Raw genomic sequence first — 24,696 nt, 5'->3', positions numbered from 1 at the left:
AATGGAAAGAAAGGTAAAAGGATGATGGAAAAAGAGGCATAGTTAGCAAGATTGAGGGGAAGGGGAAAGATAGGGATAGTCACCTAGGAACTAGTAATCTTGGAGTAACTTTTGATGTTTTCTTTTTCTATATGCCATATGTTCAATCAACTTCCCAATTCTCTTGATTCTATCTTTGAAATCTTTTTACTTTCATATCTGTTTTTCCTTTATACTGCAACCAGACTCTATCTCTTCTTGCTTAGACTATTATAATAGCCTCATAATTGGTATTTCTTTCTCCAAGTTGATGTATCACTATAACCAGATTATTCTTTCATACCCTAAAACTTTGGTGATTCTCCAGTGTCCAAGAAATAAACTTCTTATCTTGGCATTGAAGTTCCTTTACAGCTCCAACCTTTGCAGTCATCTCATACTTTACATTTTATATCAGTTTACACTACACCTTTCCTACTGCCTGAATGGACTTCTATCATTAGAGAGCTGCTCAATCTGATGAGATCCTTCCCTTTACAGCACAGCTCAGAACTCACTTCACCCATGAAGTCTTCCCAGTTAGAATTCCTCAGATTTCTCAGAGCACTTTGTCTGAACCTTTCCAATTCATTTATTGTATCTTCCTTCTTATAATAATGTTCATGCTCCTCCACTCCATTAGATTGTAAACTCCTTGAGAGTGGGTCTGTTTCATATTTATCTTTTTTATCTTCAGCAATATGCTTGGGCACTTAATAGGTATATGTTGAATTGAAAATGAAATTGAGAGAAGAGTGAGGGAGAAAAATGTGAAAGGAAGGGAAACAGATGAGAGAGAAAGGAAGACAAATGGAGAGAATGAGATTGGAGAAAGTGAGGATGGGAAGAGATCTGGAAAGAGAAATATAAGATATCTAGGTTAAGGAAACAATGGAAAGAAGAAAAATACACAGTATATTGGAGATTGAGATGGAGAAATACTAAGTTAGCATTGGCAGGATGATGGGGAAAGTGATAGAAATTGGAAAGGAAATTATATAGAGAATATAGGAGGGGAGAATGATGGAAAGAGATAGGAAATGAAGGGGAAAGAAGTGATGCAAGACATGAAGAAGAAATGGAGAGGAGTTGGGGAGAGGTATAGCATAGAAAAAATGAACAAGAGATTGGGAGAGATAAGAGGGAAAAGATGGAGAGAGGAGAGATATGAAATAGGGGTGATATGGGATAGAAATACAGACAAGAGGTAAAGAAACGAGAGCAAGATGGGGACAGAGAAAGATTGATAGGAAGATAGGGGGAAGAGATGCTTAGAGAGATGAGGAAGAAAAGATAAAGAAGGGAAAGTTAGAGCTAAAGACTCTTTATAAATGTGATAAATTATTATGAAGCCAAAGGCCAGCAACACTGGAAGATGGGAACAGAATATACATGGCAGGAGTCAAGATATGATGAAGTCCAGAGATAGGAATGAATATTTGGGAGAGGAAAAGGGATTATAGTAGAAAGAACTGACATGGGGTAGAGACTGAAAGAAGGGGATGCAAGGGAGTAACGAGGGAAAGTAATACCATATTTATTTGTTAAGCTCCTATTGCGAAAAAAGGATTGTTACAAGACACTAAGAGGTCTAGCAGTTGGGAGGAAACTCAAGAGACCACAGTAGTCATTTTGCAGATAAGGAAACTGAAGGCCAGAAAGGTTGTTAAAGTGACTTACCCAAAGTCACACAGGTAGTAATGATCAGAAACAGGATTTCAGCCCCACCCAGAGGCCATGCTCTTGCCACTTACTAAGTTTTCCCCCTCCAAGCAAATCTGAGCTAAAACACGGAACCTGTGTATAATATGGAGCTTACTCTAGGTAGGGGATAAGATATGAGCATATATATATATATATATATATATATACACCATATAAGCATACCATACATATGAGCTTTTATATACCAGATATCATCACATATCTGCTGCTATAATAGCACGGATAGACAGAGACAGAGAAATGCAGAGCTGAGGGGAGGAGGTCGGGACAGAAAGATTTGCTTGCACTAGGAGGAGCTGGTTCCCCTAAAGCTATCCCTTTCCCCACAGGGTGGCACCAGGGGCACCTCTCTGTGTCCAGGGATAATTCGCTTGGGTGCGGTTGAATTAGCTTTAGAGTCAAACAACTAGCCCGGGGAGGCGGGAAGTGGGGGAGGGTAAAGGGAGTGGAAGAGGAAGGAGAGGTCAGACAGTGTGTGGAGGGACCACAGGTGACTCAGAGGGAAAGTGGGAAGGAAAACCTCGGGTGGCCAGAAGTCCTCCCTTCCCTGAGGAGCCCCAGAGACCCACAGGTTGTGTCTCCCTTTAAGGAGAATCAAGTTCCCTTCAGAACCTCCAGGTGAGAGTTGGCACTTCCCAGAGTTCCAGACTCCCTACTCCACTGTCTCACCTGTGCAGGTGTGTGTATGGGGGACTTCCGGTCTAGATGACTGTCCCTTTCTGTGACGTCAAGTCACCTTCTCCAGTACCTCCTGGCCACGCCCCTGTCCCTCGCCCCTTCCACTCTCCCCCCCCCCCACTTCCAGGGTCTTATAAACAGGTGCTCAAGCTGCACCTGTCCCATCCTCGGGAGAGCTTAGCTGCCATTCTGGACTGCATTGCTCTGGGACTGAATTGTAGCCCAGCGGCAATCCGAACTGACTGAAGGCTGGGGCAGCTGTGGGCACGGAGCTTTGTGGGGGGGCTTTCTTACCGGCAGGGTGATCTGAACTAGCTACTCCAGTTGGAAGCCTCTAGAGACCCAGGACCAATCTTTGCTTGCTGGCCGGATAGGCTTGCCCACCTTTTGTTTGAGTAGGGTTGGCTGCCGCGCTAGAACGCCCCGGAGGCCCCTAAAAACAAAGCGTGGGTGTTGGGGAGTTCTACCTTTTACCCTAGAGTACCTTCTCTTTTGTCTGACTCGGGGACTGCGGCGACCTCCTTTTTTTGTCTCCAGGTCCCTCCTCTTCACCTCCCCTGTTCACCTAGGGTCCCCAATCTGTCCCCCAGGGAGAAATACCTTTTGTTCACTGTAGGGTGTTCAGAGAAGAAAATAATTAGAAAATTGTAAAGGTTCTGACCACAGAAGTGCTTTTTTTCAGGGTTCTCTCAGAAAAGGCCAAGTAGGCGGGTGAGTTGTACTTTTTGTAGAGTACGCCAAAGATTTTTTTTTTGTTTATCGTAAGATCATCTTTTTTTAGGGTGAGGAAAATGGCAAACTCAGGGCTTCAGCTGTTGGGGTTCACCATGGCCGCTCTGGGGTGGGTAGGATTGATAGCCGCCACCGCGCTCCCTCAGTGGCAGGTCAGCTCCTATGCGGGAGACAACATCATTACTTCCCAGGCGATGTACAAGGGGCTGTGGATGGAATGCGTCAGTCAGAGCACCGGCCTCGTCAGCTGCAAGTCCTACGACTCAATCCTCTCTCTGTCTGGTGAGGCTGGGGAGCATTGGTCACTTGGGTCTGGACGGGAGATGGTGGGAGGGAAGGGCGGAAAGTGAAGGAGTTGGGGTGGAGAGGATCTCGTTTCCTGGAGAGAGAGGCACAGTGGAAGAAGTTTAGAGATCCAGGGGCTAAAGGCTCACCTGAGGTCCCTGGTTGAGGGAGGAGTTGGAGGGAAGTTGGGAAGTATGTGAAGGAGACAAATGGCCGAGGTGAGGAGGAGGGAAGAAAGCTGAGGCAGGTGGGGATAGGGACATCTGAAGTGAATGAAGTCTAGATGGGCCTAGAAGAGAAGGTCGGAAGATCCTGTGTTCAAGGAGTTTAATACCCTCTCCCTTTCACTTCTGATTTCTCCCCTTCCCTCTCTTCATCCTGCCCCACCCGCTATAAAACTTTAGAGTTCGACGTCCCTCCAGCTCCTCACCCACCCACCTCTAGTCCCAATCTGCTCTGCTTTTTTCACTTCCACTAAGTGAAAACCTTAGAGGCCACTGAGAGGAGAGGGCCAGAAAGTAGAATGATTAGGGTGGCTAGCCTGTGGGAAGTTAGGTCTTTAACGGATGCAGAGTACTTGTGTTTCTTTGCGCCCGAGCATGGGTGGGAGCAGAAGGAAGAACTCACTGCCAGCAATCTAACATTTCGGTCCCGTAGGCACTTCGGCGAACTAGAGAGCAATGGGAAAACTGGGGGCCGGAATGCCTGAGTCTCCGCGGGACTCGGAGCCGGCTGCCACAGCCTCTAATCTTATCTCCCTGATTAGCTATAGTAACTAGCACCCGAGGTTGCTGATAGTAAGGCCGGAGGGAGGTCAAAGGGTGCGGCTCGGCACTCAGAGCCTGGGCCAGGCTGGACTTCGGGGTCTTTGCAGGGGCTAGCTCTGTTCCCCGAAGCCGCTCCCCCTGAGAGTTTCGCCGAAACTTGGGCGCCCCGGGCGTTGTCCAGGAGCTGAGGTGAGGCTCCTCGGGCGGGGCGAGGCAGGGACTAAACAGGAAGGCTCAGGTGCGGGAGGAGGGAGCAGGAACGGGGGAAGAGAGGAAGGATCCGGCTACTGCTGACTGGACCCCAGGAAGAGAGGAGAGTTGAGGGAAAGGGCCCAGGCCTGGTTATATGAACAAAATTGGGACCCGTGTGTAGAGAGGAGTCCAGATATTGAAATTAGGAACGAGGATTAGGTTTGCGGGATGGCTGAAAGATGAGCCACTCCCGAAGGGTACAGGGGTCAGTGGGAGGGGAATAAAGACGGTTGCTCGCTATGGAGGAAGCTGGGATACCTGGATCCCGAGAGGAAATAGGGACCTTGCTTCCTAAAGCATTCGTTGTATTCAATAAAGCGCCTTATTTGCGTGTAATAAGGTCCAATAATGGGTCCAAGAAACACAACTACAAAAACATACAGATCTTGCCTTCAAAGAAATTTGCACTAGGAACCTCAGGTGGTTGCTCTGAGGAAAGTTGTAAATCAGTAAGCATTATATAAACTATAAATGTGAACTTTTAATTAACTACAACAAAACAGTGAGGGGAAGGCATGAACACAGTTAAACCACGGAGAACAGGTGAGTGAATAAGAGATCCAGGCAAAGTACTATTGAGTAGGGAGAGCTTACCTGAGTCCTTCAGGAGCCAGGATTGATGAAGGGCCTTGAAGGAAAGGAGGGCAGAGATGGGAATCCATTTCAAATCCAGTCAAGGAAGAGAGGAGGAGAGCCAAGAGTCAGAAGAGAGGACAAAACTAGATGAATAATTAGTCCCCTTTGGCAGACCATTAGAGTATATGAAGTGTAGTAAGATTGGAGTCAGATATTACAGATGATCTTGCATGGAAGCAGGAATTTATTCAGTAAGACAGAGAAAAATTGATGATTTTTTAGTAGACAAGAAATGTGATCTGAGTGGGCCACTGAAAAATGTTATTTTGGCTCCTCAATCAAAAATGGATTAGAGAGAGGGAAAGATTAAAAGCAGAGACTGGTAAGGAAGTAGACTTATTAAGTAGATTATGTCCAGGTGAGATAAACTACAGTGGTAGCAGTGTGTGTGAAGTGGGTGGGAAAAATATTGTTGGAGTAAAATTATCAGAACTTGGCAACTGTTTGGGGGTGGGGAGAGGTTTTTTAGGGGAAAGGTGATGAATTTCATTTAAAGTATATATGGAGTTTGAAGTATTGGTGGAAATTCAGGTGTAATTGTCTGGTAGACAATTAGAAATGAGTTACTAGATCTCAGAAAAGCAATACATCTAGAGAAATAACGTGGGACTCAATTAAAAGTGGGAAGGCAGAGGTGATAACACAATGTTGTATAGGGGATTTAATGGTTTTGGAGCCATTAAGACCTGGATTCAAGATCTGCCTCTAACATGGCTGTGTGAACCTAGGCAACTCACTAAGAATGTAAGCTGCAGAGAAGGTATAGGTTAGCAGAATTTCCTCACCTGGGGAGTTCTCTCTACCAATAAATTAGAGGACTTGTTGCTCCCCCTAACTGAAGGCAATGACAATAAGCCTTCTTCCCTTTTCCAGGTTTCATACAGGCCACCCGGGCCCTGATGGTGATATCCCTGGTTTTGGGCTTTCTGGCTATGATGGTGGCTGCTATGGGCATGAAGTGTACACGATGTGGGGGTGATGATAAGGTGAAGAAGGCTCGAATTGCCATGACAGGCGGTATAATCTTCATTGTGGCTGGTAAGTGGTCCTTGCCTCCCTCCCCACACCCTAAGACTAGGTTTCCCCTCCCTGAAGCCCCATTTCCCCTCTCCTATTTGACAGTCTAGTAACATTGCTTTAGATCTGGGACTTCTTTCAGGTTTCCCCTGGACAAATCTCCTGTTTTTAGACACTTAAGGATTTGTAAAGTGGGATACTAGCTTTTAAGGGAGGATCTCTGAATACATTATTCCTTTCCCCATCAGGTCTTGCAGCCCTCGTAGCTTGTTCCTGGTATGGCCACCAGATCATAACAGATTTTTACAGTGTATTGGTCGCTACGAATAATAAGTAAGTATTGGACTCTATTTAGGTGCCTGGGGTCATAAATGGCAGCAGGAAATCATGGGAGTATTGCAGGAATAATGACAGAGTCCTCACAGCTTATAGGCCAAGTAACTGGACACTTTGATCATAAAACTCCTCTGCTTCTCTCCACAGGTACGAATTTGGCTCTGCCATTTTCATCGGCTGGGCTGGCTCTAGCCTGGTTATCTTGGGCGGTGGACTCCTTTCTTGGTCTTGCCCAGTTACAGAGAGCAAAGCACAGTACCGGTCCCCACGCTCCTACCCCAATACCAATTCTGCTAAGGAGTATGTCTGAAAGAGCTGGGTTTCCTACACATTTCCCCCCCTCACCCCATTCCCTAAAGGTCAGGGGCCTGAAATATAATTCAGGATGGGAAGGGGTGAGGAGGAGACTAGAAGAGAAATCTGAGCCAGTGGAGAAGGGGGAGGGCAGAGTTCTCCAGGCTCTTCTAACTACTACAGATGTAGTCTACTGGAAGACCAGGGGAATGGGGAACGGGAGGTGGGAGGTAAAGGGTATGAGCAGTTCTTTTTGTATAATAATAAAGAAGTTTGTGTTTTGGATCTTGGCTATTCTGCACTGGGGCCAGACATCTGACACCTGTGCTGTCTCATTCACTTCCACCCAGCCCCTGCTGTCCTTTTCCTAAAGTATTCAGCCTCTATTCCCATCTGAGGTTCTATAAGTTTATAAATGTCAGTTACCTTTCATATCTATCCCAATGCTTGTCTCATTCTTATGTTGATTCAGTACCTAATTCTTTCTAAGTTCTCCTGAATTACTTTGGACCCAGTTCCAAGACCATTCACCAACCCTAGACTCTCATGGCTCATTCTTCACAATGGCCAAGAGATTTGGCTCTCTCATATATATCATTTTCTAGCTTTCTGCAAAAATGCATTTTTTGGTATGAAATTTCTCATTAGAAGCAGCCCATTCTACTTCTACTTCCCTAGGGAGGAGTTGCCCTACTGATTCAGGTCAATGATATCTGAAAAAAGAGGTAGACAAGGATGAAGGTAAAAAGGTATCAGGATGAGTATCTTCCAGTCCTAACAGGTCCTATGCAAACGTAAAGCAGATGCTATATGGGTCTCATCATACATGATATGCCTTGATTCAATTTAACTTACTGAAAAAGGGGAGAAAAACAATTTAGATGATACAGGTAGAATCTGCCATTCCACTCAGTGAGGACAAGCCATGGAATGAGGGTGACTCTAGTGACTCCTTTTCATTATACCCACAATCCCTTCTCTTGAACTTGGTAAAGCTAATGAGAAGGGCAGTCTTAGTTACCTTTCCTGGGGTTTCTGGTCAGTATTCCCTTGGCCTTCCTTGTGGTGAAGAAAGAAAAGGTCCACTTTTAATAGAATAACACTTATGTATAAAGCCCTTTCAAGTATATGTTTTCCAGGGCAGCTAAGTGGCACAGTGGATAGAGCACCGGCCCTGAAGTCAGGAAGACCTGAGTTCTAAAGCCGGCCTCAGACCAAAAACTTGACACTAACTAGCTGTGTGACCCTGGGCAAGTCACTTAACCCCAACCGCCTACATAAACAAATAAATAAACAAAATAAACAAATGGATAAATAAGTGAATGAATGTTTATTGATCAACTGATTAAAGGTATTTACACTGTAAAAAAAGTGTTTTCCCCATGCCATTGGTTTTCATTACTAGTTAAGAATATATCTTTTATTTTTCCTTTGAGACCAGTTACTTTCCTGACCAACAGTTAAGTTGAATATAATGAAAAATAAAATTTTATTTTCAATTATTTCTATAGTAACAACTTCAGTTTCTTCACTCTCTGATAGAGACTGCCTTCCTTCAAAGAGACCCTAGCTCCTTTCCAGCTATAACTGTTTAAAGATACTATAATGTATTTTATGAGACATTTCAAGACTAATTTTAACTGTATCACTGTGGCTTACACACGGATTTCAGAACATAATCTACAAACTGAAGTGTGACTGTATACTGTATAGCTGCAGGGAGTAGGTCAAGGTTAGTCAGGATTCATAGTCAGTCCATCAGCACCATCAGATATCCAGGTCATTGTCTGAATCTTCTAGGTAGGTAGTCATCAGAATTAGACCCATAAAACACATGTATATAAGGTTGGTGGAAGAGGCTAGGGCAGGATAAAGCAAAGATTGCTGCCTAAAGAGGAAAAAAAGTATAGTGTTAGAATAAAGGGATGTTCAAGCCTTTGCACAGTGTACTCCTCCAGGGCTATTCCTTCAGTCACTTCTAATTTGGTAGTACTTGTAATATTGTTATGGGTATGTCTTATCTCCTCAACATGATTGGAGAAATAGTGGTTTTGCTAAAGCTTTTTTCCCCTAGTGGCCACACAATGCAACAGGTATTTAATGAACACCTGTCAGTCTGTGTTCAATCTCCACTCTATCTGGAACTTCCCAAGAAGGTGGTAGAAGTGTTTATTGTTATTCTGCCTCCTTTTTCCCAAGGGACCAGTCCCGGTCACATTCTAAGAATTCCAAGAATCGGTGGGAGTTGGGGGTTACAAATAGAACCATGGAACTCATGAAGACTTCAAACTCCTTTTCCTCAGTTCTTGCTTACCCATCTCTAAGCAGTGGTAGAGCCACTCCCCAGACATATCATCAGCTAGGAAAGGACTTTAGTCCCTCTAGAGGTTTGAGAGGTTAATCAGTAACTTTTACTCTGGGGAGCTAGGTGGTTTCAATGGAGTGTGCTGGACTTGGAATCAAGAAGACCCAAGTTCAAAGCCAGTCTCAGACACTTACTAGCAGTGTGACCCTGGACAAGTCACTTAAACTCTCCCAAACTCAGTCTGCTCATCTGTAAAATGGGGATCGTAACAGCACCTACCTCACAGGGTTGTTGATCTAACACATGTAAACAATTTTGCAAAATTTAATATAAATGCTAGCAATCATTAATTTAATTCCCCACTGCTTGAGACCCAGATATCTATCCCTAACAATCACAGTCTTACTTTCACAGTTCCAATTCTTAAGAAGCCTTACTTTTCCAAACTGAACTGGAAGGGCAGGGCCAGGATATTCCAGGCTTCCCTCTTCTTCTGGGACAAGCAGGGCAAATCTCATGGAATCCACACCTATGGGAGCAGAGGATACTGAGAACTTGTCCCACCCTTAGTTTAACCTTCCCACCTCCAAATTCTTTAATTCTCCAAATCCTTAGATATCACCCCTTACCTCTCTAGACACCAGCCTTCCTTAAGCTCTCCCTGATCAAATACATGAACTTGTAGGAACTGGATACATCCCATAGCCCTGGGAGTGAGGGGCTTCTTCAGTAGGACTAGGGATTCCTATACCGAAGTTGGGCAGGATAGAGAACTAATGAATCTAAATGAAAAGAATCAGGAAGAAAAGGATTAAAAGAAGGGAAGAGAGGTACTCAGAACCAAATTGTGGCTAGCTGGTTCCACCCCGACCCCTATCCTTTTTCAAGTTCGCTCTATTCCCTTACTTCATAACTACATAATTTCTACCTCTTCTTCCTCATCCTTTAATCCTGCTCCTAACAAACACTGGACAAACAGCCTCCCAAAGGCCCACCTTTATCTTGTCACTTCAAACTAAGCCAGAATATTCAAGACACCCAAGAGACCTAACCCACGAATGTCTTCATGTAGCAGTCCTACCACATAAACTTGTCATGGGGGAAAGAAAGGCAGGGGGAAAGGCAAACAGGATATGAGCGAACTGAGGGCATTATGTAAAGTAGGGTACATTAGGGCAAGAATTGAACTCAGAATAGGAGTAGAGAAAAACAGGGTGGACCAGGAAGAAGAGGCTAAGAGGAAAAAAGAGAAGCAACAAAAGGAATGGGAAAAGCCTGTTGTATTCAAATATATTATTTATTTTGTTAAATATTTCCCAATTACATTTAAAATTTTAAAAACATTTTTAAAAATTTTGAGTTTCAAATTTTCACCCTCCCAGCCCTTGAGAGGGCAAGTAATATGATATACATTATACATGTGAAGTCACGAAAAACACAAAGAAGGACCCTATTCATGGCAGGCTGATTTGGGATTGGGATAAAGTATGGAATATAAGGGAGAATGAAGGTTTCTCACCAAAATATGTATGAAGTTCCCATGGCCCAGAGACTACAGAATATGGAAGAGGAAGGAAGCTGCTGGGAGCAAGAAGCAACAGATGGCTATCAAATCCAAAACAAGGGTGCAAAGGTCAGGGTCCTCTCTCCAAAAAAATGCTCTCAAGGCTTCAAGGTCTCACTTGAAGGTCTCACCCAGCACAAGTGGGTCTCTGAAGACATGTAGTAAAGAAGCTCACAAGGGAAGAGTAGAAAAGAACAAAAACCATTAAATTCTGAGCCTAAACACTAAAAAGCATTTCAATATACAAGAACACAAAAGAATTCTTTATGAAACCCTGAATCTCCATTTAGCACCTCTTGCTTTAAAAAAAAAGCATATAAATTCTATATATTATTCTCAAAATTGTTCTACTTATCTGTGCTTTTTTCTGTTCTTTTTGGTGTACTTCTGAAGTGTTACAATGGCCCTCTTTTGTACACTTATTGCTAACCCCCATTGCCCTTCAACTTAAAAAGCCTTAATAAATAAGCAAAAGCAAGCAAAATGAATCAATCTACACAGTGGCCATCAAAAAATGCATGTCTGTACCTTTTGTCCATCACTTCGGTCAGGAAGTGGATAAAATATGCTTTAGTTTCTCCAGAGATTTGGTTGATCACTGCTTTAATCAGAATTCTTAAACATTTCAAAGTTTTCTTTATAACCCTGTTGTCCTTGTAATGCTCAATTCACTCTGCATTAGTTGATATACCCAGCATTTAACTGAAATAATCTCTTTCATGATTTATTAAAATGTAGTAATATTCTCTTACATTTACCAATCACAATTTGTTCAGTCAATCCCCAATTATCTAAGAGGCAATCAAAGATACCCCCTTATATTTATCTATCCCCTTTTATTTTCCCCTTAAGGATCAGAAAGCTAATTTTGCTTGTGACTGACTATTCCCCACCCCACCTCCTATAGCCTTCTTCTTCCAACCATTTTCTTCCCAATTCTAACCTAGGTCTGGAGCTCCCTTATCTGTAGCCTTCCATACTTTTGTTAACCAATCAACCAACTCAAATTTAATGAGTGCCTACCAATCATCAGTACTGTGGTAGATACAAAAAGCCAAAAGACAAAGTGGACACTGAGAGAAACAAGCTTCTTAAATATAATTTGAATAAATACGGCACTGAAAACTAAAATTTACGGTATTTACTATTAATGCAATAGGAGAACAGAAAAGAGAGAGATCAGTGTGGGCTGGAGGCAACTTCACGGATCTGGACAGGGATTCCAGCATGATCAAAGTCACAGAGATGAGGGAAAGGGGGAAGAGAAGGGAAAGAGCATTTAGTAAGCAGGTCCTAGGCTAAGTACTTTACAAATATAATCTCATTTGATCCTTAAAACAACCCTATGAAGTGCTACTATTGTTCCCACTTTACAAGCTGAGGAAACTGAGATAGACAAGAATTAATGGGAACGTTGTACAATGAAAAGTATACCAATACCAAATTGAATTAAATGGAGGGCACATGTCAGGGAGCTGTATACATAAGATGAAGCCAATTATGCAAGGGGGCAAAAGATCTGGGCACAGGGAACTTGAACTTCATTCAGCAGTAGGCGTAATGTAAGTGTTTTAGTACAGTCTGGTAGTCTGGCTTTGGCATACAGCTTTTTTTCCCCTTTTATTTCTGTCTCGGAGTACCTGTTGGATTCTACCTGAATCTTATTACTGCCTTTCTACTTGAATCTGATTTTTTTCCCCCAAATCTTCCTTCAATGAATGAACTGAGGGGGGGAGGGGGGAGGAAGCAATGAATGGGAGGGGCACTACTCCCTTCATTCATGTATTGCTTTTTCTCTCACCCGCTGTGGGTATCCGAATTCAAACTTTCTTTGAATGCTTCTTCCCATCACCTCAACCCAAGACTTCAACCTCCCTCCCTCTGCAAAAGACACAAGGTAGGCTTTCAAGAGAGTTCCTTAAGGTAGAGGGGTGAGGGAGTCCCCAAAGTAGCGTGGGAGAGAGGCTCACCTCGGGGTTACTTCCTAAAACAGGCTGTGTGGCACTCCCACCCAAGAGGGTGAGGACGCGGGGACAGGTGTTCGCTAGAAATTCAGAGCCAGTCAAAGTCCCCACACCCAAACGAGAGCTCTCCTAAGCTCCAGTGCCAAAGCCCCTTCCTAAACTCTGCCCCTCAAACCGAGATCAGGGTGAAAACCATGCACTGCGCCCGAAGTCCCAGGTTTTTCGAACCACTTTACCACGTCTCCTACCTCGCTCCCTCATTGCTCTTTCGCCAGCACCGTGACCTCCTAAAGGCCCCAGGGCGCCACCGGCCGGGAGCCACCGAAGCATTTTCTGTCCCGAGCTTGGCTTCCTTCCAGCGGGCTGGTCGCGTGTTGATGGCGTCACAGAATTCGGACGCCTGCGTAGGCGGACTGATTTCCTGCCACGCCCCCCCTTCCCCGGCCCTTCCTGAGGCCTGTCTGAGCCCGCATTGTGACGTCACCGGTTAGCTTCGGCGCCCGAGGCAGTGCCCAGGCAAGACTGAGGTCCTGATCTGACTATACAGTGATTTTTAGAAATTTGAAATGGGAGTTGGTGTGGGGCGGCCCTGAAGAATGAAAACTCAAGGGTGCGGGGAAGTATTGGAGGGATCCTCGAGCCTCCTGCCCGGTTGCCCACGAACGGAACTTATTACAGGACGGAGCATAACCAAACGTAGAGACATAAGAAGTCGTCTGACTTTTGACCGCACTGCTTTTCTTTAAGAGAGAGGGGGAGGGGTGCATTGCAGTAGGTCACGCGGAAGGACTTGAAAAGCCATTGGGGGCAATTGAGGTTAGGTGGTGGGAGGAGGGGCGGCGCGTGCGCACCGCACTACTATATGCTAAAACGCAAAGATTTAGGCCACAGCCTGAGAATACGTCACTCCTGTAGTCCCGCGCGTTTCTCTGATTTCCGGCTCACTAGAAGTCGGGGGTGGGGTAGAGGAGGAACCAATCCCCTTTCACCAAGATCCACCTTCCGCCCCACCCCCACCCTCCACTCCCTCCCAGTTCTTTTCTGGGGAGTGATTTAGTAGCTTCAGTCAGGAGCTTGCGCAGTACAGCCGGATGGGAGGATAGTGAGTAGATGAGTCCGGATGTAGCCTCTACCGCCATTGCTGTACGTGGGTGGGTCGCCGGAAATGATGTCAGAAGGGAGGAGGAGGAAAGTGGGAGAGGGAGGACTCTAGGCGGTAAAATGGCGCCTGTCAGGCTCGGGGATGTGGCGGCAGAGGCAGCGGCCCTGCTTCCGAGCGGTTAAGGCATCCCCCGAGTGTGGGGGGGGGGAGACCAGCTTCAGGCACGCGCCTCATACTCCGTGGCTCCCCCTCCCCTCTTTCCGCTCTCTCTCTTTCTCCTTCCTCATTCCCAGCTCCGCGCGCCCTGCTCACCCAGCCCTTCCCTTCCTCCCGCCGGCTTTCCTGCACTCAGCCACCTAGTGCGCCTGCGTCGCGGGCTTCCCTCTTCTTCCTCCCTCCCCCCTCCCCATCTACCCCCTTTCCTCTCCGTCCAAAGACCCTACCCTAAAATCTCTGGCCCCCATTTAACGCGTATCTTCCCCCCTTCTTTTAGGGTGAGCCTCCCACGGGTCCCTAAGGACTTGCCATACCTCTCCTCTTACTCCTTGGGGATATTTCTCTCCTTTGGGGGAGACCTCCTTGAGCTGCATCCCCTCGTATCCTAGCTGTAGCTTTCTAGTGCTTCAACCCCATACCTTTCCCCTCCCAACAGCGGGAGGGGGGAAGGGGAGGCACTGCCCCCTGGGGTCTGGCTGAGCCGGGCCCCGGGGCCCCCAGGGCCATCAGGGCCAGGGGCGTCGGGATGATGAGGACTCAATGTCTCCTGGGTCTGCGCACCTTCGTGGCCTTTGCTGCCAAGCTCTGGAGCTTCTGCCTGTACCTTCTTCGGAGACAGGTCCGAACGGTGAGACTGGGGTGTCAGCAAGCCGGCTGGAGCTCTCTCCCCCCCCCCCCGCTGGATTTTGGGGGGATCGGGAGAAGCAATCCGGAGTAATTGGTGGGCTACTCTCGTTGGGTCTAGGACAGGAGTTGGGTAAGCATGTATATTGTGAGATGGCCTGCTGGGGGAACCTCCACCCTTGAGCTGGTTGAGACTTTCCTTTAGTAGGGTAGGGATTTGAAGGAAGGGTACTTCATAGAAAGCCCTGTTGACAAGGCCCCAAAATTTGTTTAAGGGGTAGGCCTTGTTGATATAGGGGAGGGTTTCTATAAATAAACTAATTGTTTTTGAAGAACCTGATTTTTACCTAGGGATCTGGGTTGGTGGAGGGACTTTTCTGTGGAAATTTTGTGTATATAAGGGGTCCTCAAGTTTCCACTAACCTCTTATAACAAGAATTGAGTCACGTTTGCAAAGGGGAGGAGCCATTGTGAAGTTAGAATTGAAGGAGACCCCTGTGGAAAAGGACCTGGAGTTTAAGCAAGAATATGAGGGTAAAGAGAGCCTCTTGCCAGAGGAGACTTAAAAAACCTTTAGGAAAAGTTTGAAGTGTGAAGGTGTGTGTAACATGACATTTTGGTGAGTCTCCTGGGTGGTGGTTTTCCTCATGTGTAAATCGTAGTTGGACTGAGTGATACTTTGAGTTGGATATCTACTAGGTGAAGCATGAATGACCCCTTAGTTGGAAGAACCAGAGAGAGAGAGTGTGTGTGAGTGTTATAAATGTATGCTGAGAGGAAGAGCCTAGTGAGGCCCATTGCTTCATGGAAATATTTGGGTGAATTACCTCTGTAACCTTTCCCCTTAAGATATAGTTTTCAGACTTTAGCTTTTTACTCCAGCTTATTCTCATCCTCATGGGAGAAAAATCCTCCAGGAAGGGAGAATTTATGGGCACAGAGGGCAGATGTAGAAGAGTCCCTTAAGTTGGCCCCACAACTTTCACTGAAATTCCAAGTAAAACAAAACAGAGACTTTTAGGAATGTCCTTTCCCTTGGATTTTAGGGTGTATTGACCCCTTCAGTTTGAGGCCATGGGCTTAACCTTTAATTTGTCTTTTTCTGTCAGGGTATTGAGAGGGTTTCCACCACTATCCTTAAGGCCTGAGCCCTTGAACCTCTTAAGAGAGCTAGGATTGAGAAAGAGAAGTAGAGGACAGGGAATTTGAGGCCGGGGGGGGGGGGGTGTGTTCTGGCTCTGACAATAGCTATATGACTCCTTAAAACAAATCACTTAATCTCTCTGCCTCAATTTCCACATCCTGAAAATAGGAAATGTACTACCCACCTCACAGAATAGTGAAGTTATTTTCAAACAGGTGCTATGTAAATGTGAACCATTACTACTTTTGCTATCCCTACTACACTAGGTCTATTCTCCTGAGATATCTTTCTGCTTGACCTTGCCCTACATCCTCGTCATCTTTCCAAACCCATGCTTCATTTTATCCCAGGTATAGGAGGAGGAATTCCAGTCTGTCTTGGTACTGGGGATAGGGACCTCCAAAATTATCTCTGTAGTTGGTCTATATCCCAGAGCCAAGCCAGACTCCTAAGTCCTCCCATTTCCAGGCAGCTCCCCTTCTTTTTCTGTTGGCAACTGCTTAGAGCATTTCCCTACATGCTTAGCATATGCAGTCCAAGATAGTATAGGGTGCCCTAGCTGTCACCTGTCCCAATCATGCCCTATCCTGGGGTGGAGAGAACAGGGAATGGGGAAATATCATGGAAATGGGAGGGATGAGACACTTGGATTTTTACAAAACACCTGTGTCAAGAAGTCTAGATTCCTATAGGAAGTAAGATCTGGAGTCAGGTAAATAAGGACATCAATCCAAGATGGCTTTGGGCTTCAGTAGGGTGGGGTATTGGAGCTTCTCTAGTAAAGACCTGGGTTCAAATCACACCTCAAGATTCAAACCTCACAGTAGGTATGTAAGACAAATCACTTAACCCCTCTGAGCCTCAGTTTCCTTATGTAGAGTGAGGGCCTTGATTCTTTCCAGCTCTTAATTTATGGTCCTATGAGAACTAGGAATTCGTATAGTTCTGAGCAGGGAAGAGGGAGAAAGAGCAGAAAGCTTGAGATTGGAGAGGGAGGAGAGATGGATCTGTCTCAACTTTCCTTGGAAATTAATGCTTTAGGCTTTCTAATAACCAGTCAAATCTGCCTAAAAGGCTAGGGCTTTCAGCAGTTAGACTGAGCACCTAGGGAGAGTTGTCTTGGGGGCCAAGGTCCTATGTAACCCATGACTGCTAGTGATGATGGAAGTGGACAGGTGGCTGGTTAAAATAGGCTTCATGGCCCTTGGCCTGGAGAACTTAACTGACCTGACAATCTCTGAATATGCATAGGCCCAGGTGAGACACACCCTAGGGGACTGACCTTTCAGTCCCCAATCAGACCCTCATTCCCCCTCAGACCCTGGAATTCCTCCCAGTCTTCAGCTCTTTTCCTCGGAAGAATAGTCATTCCAACTGACACTATTCAGGGATCAGAGACCCAAGTATCTAGCTCCATTTCAGTCTACAATGATAAGACAATATTAAGAGCTGCTATAAAACATCCTTGGGATATAGTGTGGGCTAAGATAGAACTTTATGGGTGCCTGGCTTTTATTGCGAAAGGGCTTCCTCTAGTCAAAAGTCCTTATACTTTTTCTTGTTGCCTCTAGATAATTCAGTATCAGACTGTTCGATATGACATCCTTCCTCTATCCCCTGTGTCCCGAAACCGGCTTGGTGAGTACCTGGAACCTTGGGAAACCATTGAAGGTTAAAACTGAGAGTAGGATGGATGGAGCCTGAAGGTTAGCCACTAGTAAATGCCTTGGAGAAGCCAAAAAACTCTGTAACAAAGTTCTCATTTTCCCCCCACCCTCTGCTTCTAGCCCAGGTAAAGCGAAAGATACTAGTGCTGGATTTGGATGAAACTCTTATTCACTCCCACCATGATGGGGTCCTCAGGCCTACAGTTCGACCAGGAACACCTCCTGACTTCATCCTCAAGGTCTGAGGGTGAATGGGATGGATGTATATGCCACTACTCTGCCCTTCTCCTCTCCATGCCCCCATTACCTTTTACTCTTTCTTCTTCAACTCCTCCTCCTGGGGTTTTCTGTTCCTTGTTCCTTGGGACTGGGGTAAACCTGGTGGGGCAAAAATCTCTCCAGGGAGGGGATGCTAGTAGGGCTTCCCCCCAAGCCCCTCCTTGTCCCCCCCCACAGGTCGTAATAGACAAACATCCTGTCCGTTTTTTTGTACATAAGAGGCCCCATGTGGACTTCTTCTTAGAAGTGGTAAGTCTTGGGGAGTTCAAGGGAATTGGGGAGGTTGTTTTAGAAAAGAAAAAAGTAATTTTCAGAATCTAGGAGCTGTAAAGGATTGGGACTATGGAGTGAGTGTTGGGATCTAGGGAGGATGAGGATAGAGGTTAGTTGTATGTAGGAGACTTGGAGCAACGGCAGTATAGGAATGGATGGGAATTAGTAAGGGTGGTTTTATTGTGGTCTTATTCTTCAACTCTAGCTGTGCCATTAGCTTCTGTTTATTTTTGAGCCTTCTATCTTTACCCTTTTGAATTTGGGGGCAGCATATTTTGATCCTCAAAAAGAATGAAAGACATAACCAGGGATTGTGGGTTTGGTACCTGCTTCATAGAGATGATGTGAGCATCTCAGCCTGTGATAGCTTTCCATTTCCTTTCCCTTCAGGTGAGCCAGTGGTATGAGCTGGTAGTATTTACAGCAAGCATGGAGATTTATGGTTCAGCTGTGGCTGACAAGTTGGACAATAGCCGGAGCATACTTAAGAGACGATACTACAGACAGGTAAGGGGCCTGTGTTCTTTTTTTTTTTTTTAAGAAAATAGGGCTTGGGAGCCCAGATGTTAATATCCTTGAGGGTGGGGGGAGCAGATCTATAGGTTTTCAGGCAAGGAGATAACATTGCTAATACAGCCCCTTTCATTAGGTGAAAGGGCTAGGGAGGTAGCTTCCTTCCCTTTTTCCCCACCACCATTAGAATGTGAGAACAACTAAAGATCTGGGGCAAGTTGGGATTTTAGGAACCAGCCCCAGAGGGGGTCTGTCTCTTCTTAGCTAATGCCCTTGTCTACACCACCTCCCAGCACTGCACTTTGGAGTTGGGCAGCTACATCAAGGACCTCTCTGTAGTCCACAGTGACCTTTCCAGCATTGTGATCCTGGATAACTCCCCAGGAGCCTATAGGAGCCATCCAGGTAGGAGGGTTAAGGGAAGCCCTAGAAAGTGGCCAGGGGAGGCGTGGTGGGTACTCTATTCAGCCACTGACTGACTTAGGGGTGTAACCTCTATAAAATGGGCAGACTTATCCTTCCCTGCTCTTCTTCAGACCACTGTTGTAGTAATAAATCAGAATGGTGTAAAAGCATTTTGGGAGAGAGGCTTTTGTTTTTAATATTGTACCAACAAGAGGTCCTAATTTATTGATCTTTTGCTTAATACATATGCTTACGAAGTTTGAGTCAAATTATTCTAAATGCAGTCAGAGAGGACGCTTTTAAAAAGAATACTGTGACAAATTCTTTTGTAAACTAAACTCTCCTAAATTTATTTTACAAAGCTGCATTTTCAAATGTAGCAATTTAATTGTAATAGATCATAATTGTCCAGTAGCTTTTTTTGGGGGGAGTTAGGCAATGGGGTTAAGTGACTTGCCCAGGGTCACACAGCTAGTAAGTGTTATGTGTCTGAGGCTGGATTTGAACTCAGGTCCTCCTGAATCCAGGGCCGGTGCTCTATCCACTGCGCCACCTAGCTGCCCCTCCAGTAGCTTTCTATGATCAAACTATGATTAAACTGAGCTATAAAATATAGCTAATTTTCGTATATTGAATAAAGGATATTCAGGGAAGAGGTAAATTGGGAAAACCACTGGACTTGAAATACTAGCTCTTTGTTCAAATATTTAATTGTCTAACCTTGGGTAAGTCACTTAAACTATGAGCCCTTTTTCTCATCTGTGAAATAAAGGTGATAATGCATTGCCTCACAGTGTGGTTGTAAGGCAAATGCTTGGTAGTTAATAGTTTATCTTTTCAAACTTGCTCAATCTTATTTTCTTGATCCCTACTTCCAGATAATGCCATCCCAATCAAGTCCTGGTTTAGTGACCCCAGTGACACAGCACTCCTCAACCTACTCCCTATGCTGGATGCTCTCAGGTGAGAAGGCCAGGGTTGAACACTTGGGTCTGGGTACTGGAGAGGTATCATGGAATGAATGCTAGACTTAAGAGTTGGGAAGACCTGGGTTTAAATCTCACCTCTAGCACTTGTAGCTCTGTGAGTACAAGCAAGTCCCTTAACCTGCCATCTGTAAAATGGGTATATCTGTAGTACTTATATCACAGGATTGTTCTGTTATGATCAAATGAGATAATTTATGTAAAGCACTTTGTAGTCATTAACTACACCATATAAAATGTCTTTTGTTACTGGAGGAAATTAGGGGCTGGAGGAAAAGGAGACCTAGGGATCCTGAATCCGTTGTCAGTGGGTGAATGTTTATCCCCTACTATTCCCTTCTTCCCCTACCCCAGGTTCACTGCCGACGTCCGCTCTGTGCTGAGCCGAAACCTTCACCAACATCGGCTCTGGTGACAGCCACTCCCCCCACTCCCCCCCCATGCACACAAATGGAGTGGGGGAGGGGAGGGAGAGCCCTTGGGCTGCTTGCTCCATCCCCAGCCCATTTCTGAGGACTGCCTAGCCTGGGCCATCTACACTCCACTTGGAGGCCAGATGGACATACAAGCCCAGATACTGAAACAGCCTCACCATGTTCACACACTCCCTGGAAACTCCAGGTTGGGATACAGACTGTGGCCTGGGAGGGCCAAAACAGCCCCCGTATCAGGGGTGAAAGACTGGTCAGAGGTAGGGAGAGACTGACCCGGGAGGGTCAGACAGATGCTAAACCAGCTCTGTTGTGATTTGATTTTTTTTTTAAACTCTTGTAAAAAACAGATCTAATTCTTCACTGCTACTCCGAGGGGTGGGTTTGGGAGGGGAACCCAGGGCTTCGTGCAGCCCACCGATTTCTACCCTCCCTCCCAAAATATTGCTAACTCGTCCTTCTCTTGCCTTTCCCACTTGTAAACATCTTCTGCCTCTTCCCAACCCAGGTCTTCTATCCCCATTGAACCATGCATTATAACTGAAATTGAAGCTGCCCAGGCCCCATCTGTGGGATCATGGGAAAGACAGTGGGTGGGCCACTGGGAAGGGGTTTTTATTGCCCCATCCTCCCCTGCTTTGGGAGGGTAAACAGAGAGTTTTGGTGGACTAATGGAGAGGAACGATGAAAAGGGAGAGTTTATGTTTTGCCTAGTGGTGAAGGGGTGCCTGAGGGAGGACGCTAAGGTGCATCTGGATTAGGAAGAGAGGCTGGTCAGATTTTGAAATGGTATAGGGGAAGGTGGTTGTTTACGACTGCCCTGCTGCGATTAAGAGAATTAAGCAGGATAGGGTGGACACACAGGTTCTGGGCGGGGTGTAGTGACAGGCTCCTCATTTCTTTCGCCCTCATTGGCTCCCTTCTACGTCAGTTCCACACCGGATCTACTTCCACTTCCTTGTCACGTGACATACTCTGTTCTCTTCCCCCCACCGTTTTTATGACGCCTCACGTATCTATAGGTCTTGTGTTGACGTAATTCGCGTCCCTTCTTCATTTTATCTTTTGGGACCCTAGTGCCCCACCGGCTTCAGGGTTATGCGCTGTTTGCACTCCATGTTAATCCAGGTGCCTTCCTGGTTTCCGACCTTTATCTTCCTTTCCCACTTTGGCACTATTTTGTTTTGATGTCAGCAAAATTCCTTGCGTAGCACCACGCTTCGTGAATCCGCTCGTCGTAACTGTCTGCATTTCCTTTCGGGATCCCTAGTGGTTAAAAAGTCTTCATCTGCTCACACCCCCATGGCGTCTGAAATCTGAAATATAGTCTGAGTCGCCTTCACCGTGCGTATCGGGACAGCGAATCCGTTGCCGTACTTTCGTAAACCCGTTCCGAAGCGGTTACTCCAGTTGCGTAAGAGGGAGGCGATGTGGACGGTTCTTGCGCCCGCCGCGTAGAAGACCCCGCCCCCCTGCGAGGTTGGCGTATACAGGGCGACTGGGCGGCTCCCAGTGGAGCCGGGGGAAGCGGGGCGGAGTTGGTGAATAGGGAAGTGGCGCAGGTCGCAGAGATCGCTCCGCCGAGTGAGTTCACCCGCCCGGCCGTCCGTCTCCGTCGCCGCTGCCCCCCGCCCCGGCCCCGTCCGCCCTCCCCTCCCCCGCTCCCCTCAGCCCATCCCGGCCCGGTCCCTGGGAGGATGAAGTTCGTTTACAAGGAGGAGCACCCGTTCGAGAAGCGCCGCTCTGAAGGCGAGAAGATCCGCAAGAAGTATCCCGATCGGGTCCCGGTGAGGCGGGGCGCGGCGGGGCAGGGCGGACGTTATACTCTCCGTGGCGGAGCCAGGCTGTGCGTGTCGGGACGTAGGACCAGAGCGGGGGCGCCTAGGGATACGCAAGATTTGGACTGTGGGAGGCCGGAGGCTGCGGGGCCTTCCTGGGCCGGGGAAGGGAATTCCCCCATCTGTAGAGGCAGCCCTGGAGAGCTGGGAAAGGAGGCGGGGGAGGTTAGCTTGTGGGTGTGGTTTAGGAGTCGAAAAAGACATCAGAGGGACTAGAGCCGAGTTTCTAAGGTGAGCTAGATATTAGGGAGTTGGTGGTAGTCGGAGCTCCCGACTGAGTTGGTGCCAGTGTATAAATTGAGATCCTTACCTATTTCACACAAACTTCCAGGGTTTCAGGATGGGTTGATGAACTGGGAATGGGAATGCTAGGACATCTATTCATAAAGCTATACTTTGTCTATTCTAAGACAGATTATTCTAGAGAAAATCTAGGTTCTGATAGGATCACTACAAGGGTTCCTGTTGAGGATTACTATTAGACACCTAGGATACAGAATCTCAGAGTTAAAAGGGACCTCTGAATCCAACTTGTGCCTCAATTGAAATTCCATCTGCAATTTAACATAGTTATTACACACTTATTACTTCTGACACTAGTCATTTAACTCTTGCTCCTTCAAAGCGAGATTCACTAACTCCTTTCCTTTTTTGGATGCTAATTGCTGGGAAGCCTGGAGAAAAAAATGGGGTCAGAAGGTCCTTTTACTGGTAAGGCATCTTCATTCCCAGTGTCAGGGCTTCCAAAAGTGTAGCTATCAGGGGAGGCAAAATCATACTCCAGGATCTGTTTGTAGGGAAGCTGTGGAGTGAGAGGAGGGCACAGTGATACTACCCTAATAGCTTTTTGATCTATGTGCCCTCTTTCTCACTTCTTCCAGGTGATTGTGGAAAAAGCTCCTAAGGCCCGGATAGGTGACCTGGACAAGAAGAAATACCTGGTGCCTTCTGATCTCACAGGTGGGAATTACTGAATAAGCTGATCCATGGTGGTGGCACTGGTGGGCGGGGAGATGGTAGGCTGAATTCCATTTGGAGGCACAAAGTAGACAACTCCTTTCTATGAGCCCCTGAGGCCTTACTCTGATCTCTAGTGTGATTTTAGTTTTCTACAACCCCTCCTCCCAACATTCCTTATAGTTGGTCAGTTCTACTTCTTGATCCGGAAGCGAATTCACCTTCGAGCTGAGGATGCCCTATTTTTCTTTGTCAACAATGTCATTCCACCCACCAGCGCCACCATGGGTCAGCTTTACCAGGTATGAAGAGGGGGGTAGTGGGAGAAAATCCCTGAAAGGGCTTTAAGAAAACAACTCCCTTCCTAGCTCAGGTGAAATTGCTGAGAAAGTACCAACAGTGGTTGGGTAACTAGTTGGCTTCCCACTCAATTCTGATCCTAATCCTTAGAAGTTAATAGGAAATTTTGATTGCTGAAAGGGTGGGCAGGAAAGGTTAATTATGTCCTGTGGCTGGAGCAGCCATTAGCTATTCCTTTCCTGGATCCTATGTTTCAGCAGCTGTTAGTAGGTAATTCTGACCAACTTTCCTGGAGCAAGATGGGATGTATGGGTCTCTAAGGAACTTGATCTATTCATGGGCAGATTACCTTCATGCCAACATTGTCCCCCTACCCTAGGAACATCACGAAGAAGACTTCTTTCTATACATTGCCTACAGCGACGAAAGTGTCTATGGTCTGTGAAGCTGCCTTCCACTCCTGGGTGGGGGGGCCCTTCTCTAAGAAGAGTGAGGGTTCCCCTGTCTCTTCCTCTCCATATCCCCTAACTACCCCATTCTCCTCAGTTTCTCCTCCTTGCTGGAAGACAAACACCACCACCTCTTGTCAAGGCCTGCAATTTGCAATGTTTAAGACTCTCTTTCCCTCAGCCCATTCTGGCTGCAGTTGGGGAGGGCAAGGGTAGAGGAGGACCCCCCCCAATGTCTATTTTCTTGTTCTCTCCCGTGGACCTAAACCTTTTCTGCCTCTTCCTCTCTTCCCTCCAGCCCTCCCCCAATCTCTCCTTGGTTGTCAATTCCCATTTTCTTTTTGTCTCACTCACTGATTGTTTTGGTTTCTGTTTCTTCCCAGACTCCCCAAGGGACTTGGGTTCCTACAGTTCCTCCCCTCACCTCCACCCCTTTCATCTTCCCTCCCACGGGGTAGGGGTGGAGGGGTGGGAGTGGGCTGGGGGTGGAGAAGATCAATAAAGAAACCACCAACTTAACTGCTTTGCTTCCTGCCCATTTTCTGCTCTTCGTCGTCTTGGGGCCCATGAAGGGAAAAATGGGACCATCTTCACCTGCCTCCTTCCTTTATGCTCGTCACAGTGGGAAGGATGGGTTGATTCCTCTGTGTGAAATTAGTTCAAAGACAATATTGTCACTTCCACATTTAACACAAGTAGTGTTAGAATATCTGTGTGTAGTAAGGGGCCCTTGCCTATTATACCTGACCAAAGGGGAAAGCGCTCTAGCCCGAGCTAAGTAAGAGAGAATCATGTCTCCCAGAAGTCTGCTTCCGCTTGATCGGAAGCGCCCTTGACTAGTGGTGAAGTAGCAAAGAGAGGCGGTAAGGTGGCCGGAAGCTAAGTTTCCCTCTTCCTTTCTCTTTGCGGTCCCGCCCAGCCTACAGTTCCCGACAGCCC

General features: G+C 46.4%; 3 protein-coding genes and 2 long non-coding RNA genes across 8 annotated transcripts; 3 read left to right on the top strand and 2 right to left on the bottom strand.

Moving 5' to 3' along the window:
- Window positions 1-2,549: 2,549 nt before the first annotated feature.
- Window positions 2,550-7,025, top strand: CLDN7 (claudin 7). The gene is made up of 4 exons (XM_020966858.2): window positions 2,550-3,435; window positions 5,967-6,131; window positions 6,359-6,443; window positions 6,594-7,025. The coding sequence occupies exons 1-4, from the start codon at window positions 3,213-3,215 to the stop codon at window positions 6,754-6,756; spliced, it is 636 nt and encodes a 211-aa protein (XP_020822517.1). The 5' UTR covers window positions 2,550-3,212; the 3' UTR covers window positions 6,757-7,025.
- Window positions 7,026-8,051: 1,026 nt separating this feature from the next.
- LOC110194247 (uncharacterized) lies at window positions 8,052-12,967 on the bottom strand. Its single transcript, XR_002320668.2, has 5 exons — window positions 12,822-12,967; window positions 10,565-10,779; window positions 9,675-9,827; window positions 9,483-9,574; window positions 8,052-8,628 (listed from the first exon to the last, which is right to left on the bottom strand). It is a non-coding gene; the product is annotated as an uncharacterized LOC110194247 (long non-coding RNA).
- A 784-nt stretch (window positions 12,968-13,751) lies between these two features.
- On the top strand, window positions 13,752-20,562 carry CTDNEP1 (CTD nuclear envelope phosphatase 1). 3 transcript variants are annotated; one of them, XM_020966431.2, is made up of 8 exons: window positions 13,753-14,510; window positions 17,231-17,297; window positions 17,447-17,565; window positions 17,783-17,854; window positions 18,269-18,385; window positions 18,685-18,796; window positions 19,675-19,759; window positions 20,137-20,562. In XM_020966431.2, exons 1-8 carry the CDS (start codon window positions 14,418-14,420, stop codon window positions 20,195-20,197), a joined length of 726 nt encoding a protein of 241 aa, XP_020822090.1. In that variant the 5' UTR covers window positions 13,753-14,417; the 3' UTR covers window positions 20,198-20,562. The 3 variants fall into 3 exon arrangements, with proteins under 3 accessions (XP_020822091.1, XP_020822090.1, XP_020822089.1); XM_020966430.2 differs by having other exon boundaries at window positions 13,753-14,519; XM_020966432.2 differs by lacking the exon at window positions 17,783-17,854 and having other exon boundaries at window positions 13,752-14,519.
- A 460-nt stretch (window positions 20,563-21,022) lies between these two features.
- GABARAP (GABA type A receptor-associated protein) lies at window positions 21,023-24,276 on the top strand. Of its 2 annotated transcripts, XM_020966434.2 has the most exons (4): window positions 21,269-22,000; window positions 22,933-23,011; window positions 23,192-23,310; window positions 23,688-24,276. In XM_020966434.2, exons 1-4 carry the CDS (start codon window positions 21,911-21,913, stop codon window positions 23,751-23,753), a joined length of 354 nt encoding a protein of 117 aa, XP_020822093.1. In that variant the 5' UTR covers window positions 21,269-21,910; the 3' UTR covers window positions 23,754-24,276. The 2 variants fall into 2 exon arrangements, with proteins under 2 accessions (XP_078011743.1, XP_020822093.1); XM_078155617.1 differs by lacking the exon at window positions 23,192-23,310 and having other exon boundaries at window positions 21,023-22,000.
- On the bottom strand, window positions 24,091-24,682 carry LOC110194248 (uncharacterized). Its single transcript, XR_002320669.2, has 2 exons — window positions 24,501-24,682; window positions 24,091-24,401 (listed from the first exon to the last, which is right to left on the bottom strand). It is a non-coding gene; the product is annotated as an uncharacterized LOC110194248 (long non-coding RNA).
- Between the last annotated feature and the right edge of the window lie 14 nt (window positions 24,683-24,696).

This window comes from Phascolarctos cinereus, unplaced genomic scaffold, assembly GCF_003287225.1.
Source record: "Phascolarctos cinereus isolate Bilbo 61053 unplaced genomic scaffold, phaCin_HiC Scaffold_5;HRSCAF=322, whole genome shotgun sequence".
Classification (NCBI taxonomy): Eukaryota; Metazoa; Chordata; class Mammalia; order Diprotodontia; family Phascolarctidae; genus Phascolarctos; species Phascolarctos cinereus.
The sequence above is the reverse complement of the archived record's forward strand: the minus strand, read 5'-3'. Positions and strand labels throughout refer to the sequence as shown.

What these genes read in the sequence shown, in the direction of transcription:
- CLDN7 (XM_020966858.2), top strand. Translation starts at nt 3,213, where the DNA reads ATGGCAAACTCAGGGCTTCAGCTGTTGGGGTTCACCATGGCCGCTCTG. An exon ending in TATAATCTTCATTGTGGCTG is followed by an intron (nt 6,132 to 6,358) that starts GTAAGTGGTCCT and finishes TTTCCCCATCAG; the next exon opens with GTCTTGCAGCCCTCGTAGCT. An exon ending in TTGGTCGCTACGAATAATAA is followed by an intron (nt 6,444 to 6,593) that starts GTAAGTATTGGA and finishes TTCTCTCCACAG; the next exon opens with GTACGAATTTGGCTCTGCCA.
- GABARAP (XM_020966434.2), top strand. Translation starts at nt 21,911, where the DNA reads ATGAAGTTCGTTTACAAGGAGGAGCACCCGTTCGAGAAGCGCCGCTCT. An exon ending in AGTATCCCGATCGGGTCCCG is followed by an intron (nt 22,001 to 22,932) that starts GTGAGGCGGGGC and finishes CACTTCTTCCAG; the next exon opens with GTGATTGTGGAAAAAGCTCC. An exon ending in GGTGCCTTCTGATCTCACAG is followed by an intron (nt 23,012 to 23,191) that starts GTGGGAATTACT and finishes CATTCCTTATAG; the next exon opens with TTGGTCAGTTCTACTTCTTG.
- CTDNEP1 (XM_020966430.2), top strand. Translation starts at nt 14,418, where the DNA reads ATGATGAGGACTCAATGTCTCCTGGGTCTGCGCACCTTCGTGGCCTTT. An exon ending in TGTGTCCCGAAACCGGCTTG is followed by an intron (nt 17,298 to 17,446) that starts GTGAGTACCTGG and finishes CTCTGCTTCTAG; the next exon opens with CCCAGGTAAAGCGAAAGATA. An exon ending in CTCCTGACTTCATCCTCAAG is followed by an intron (nt 17,566 to 17,782) that starts GTCTGAGGGTGA and finishes CCCCCCCCACAG; the next exon opens with GTCGTAATAGACAAACATCC.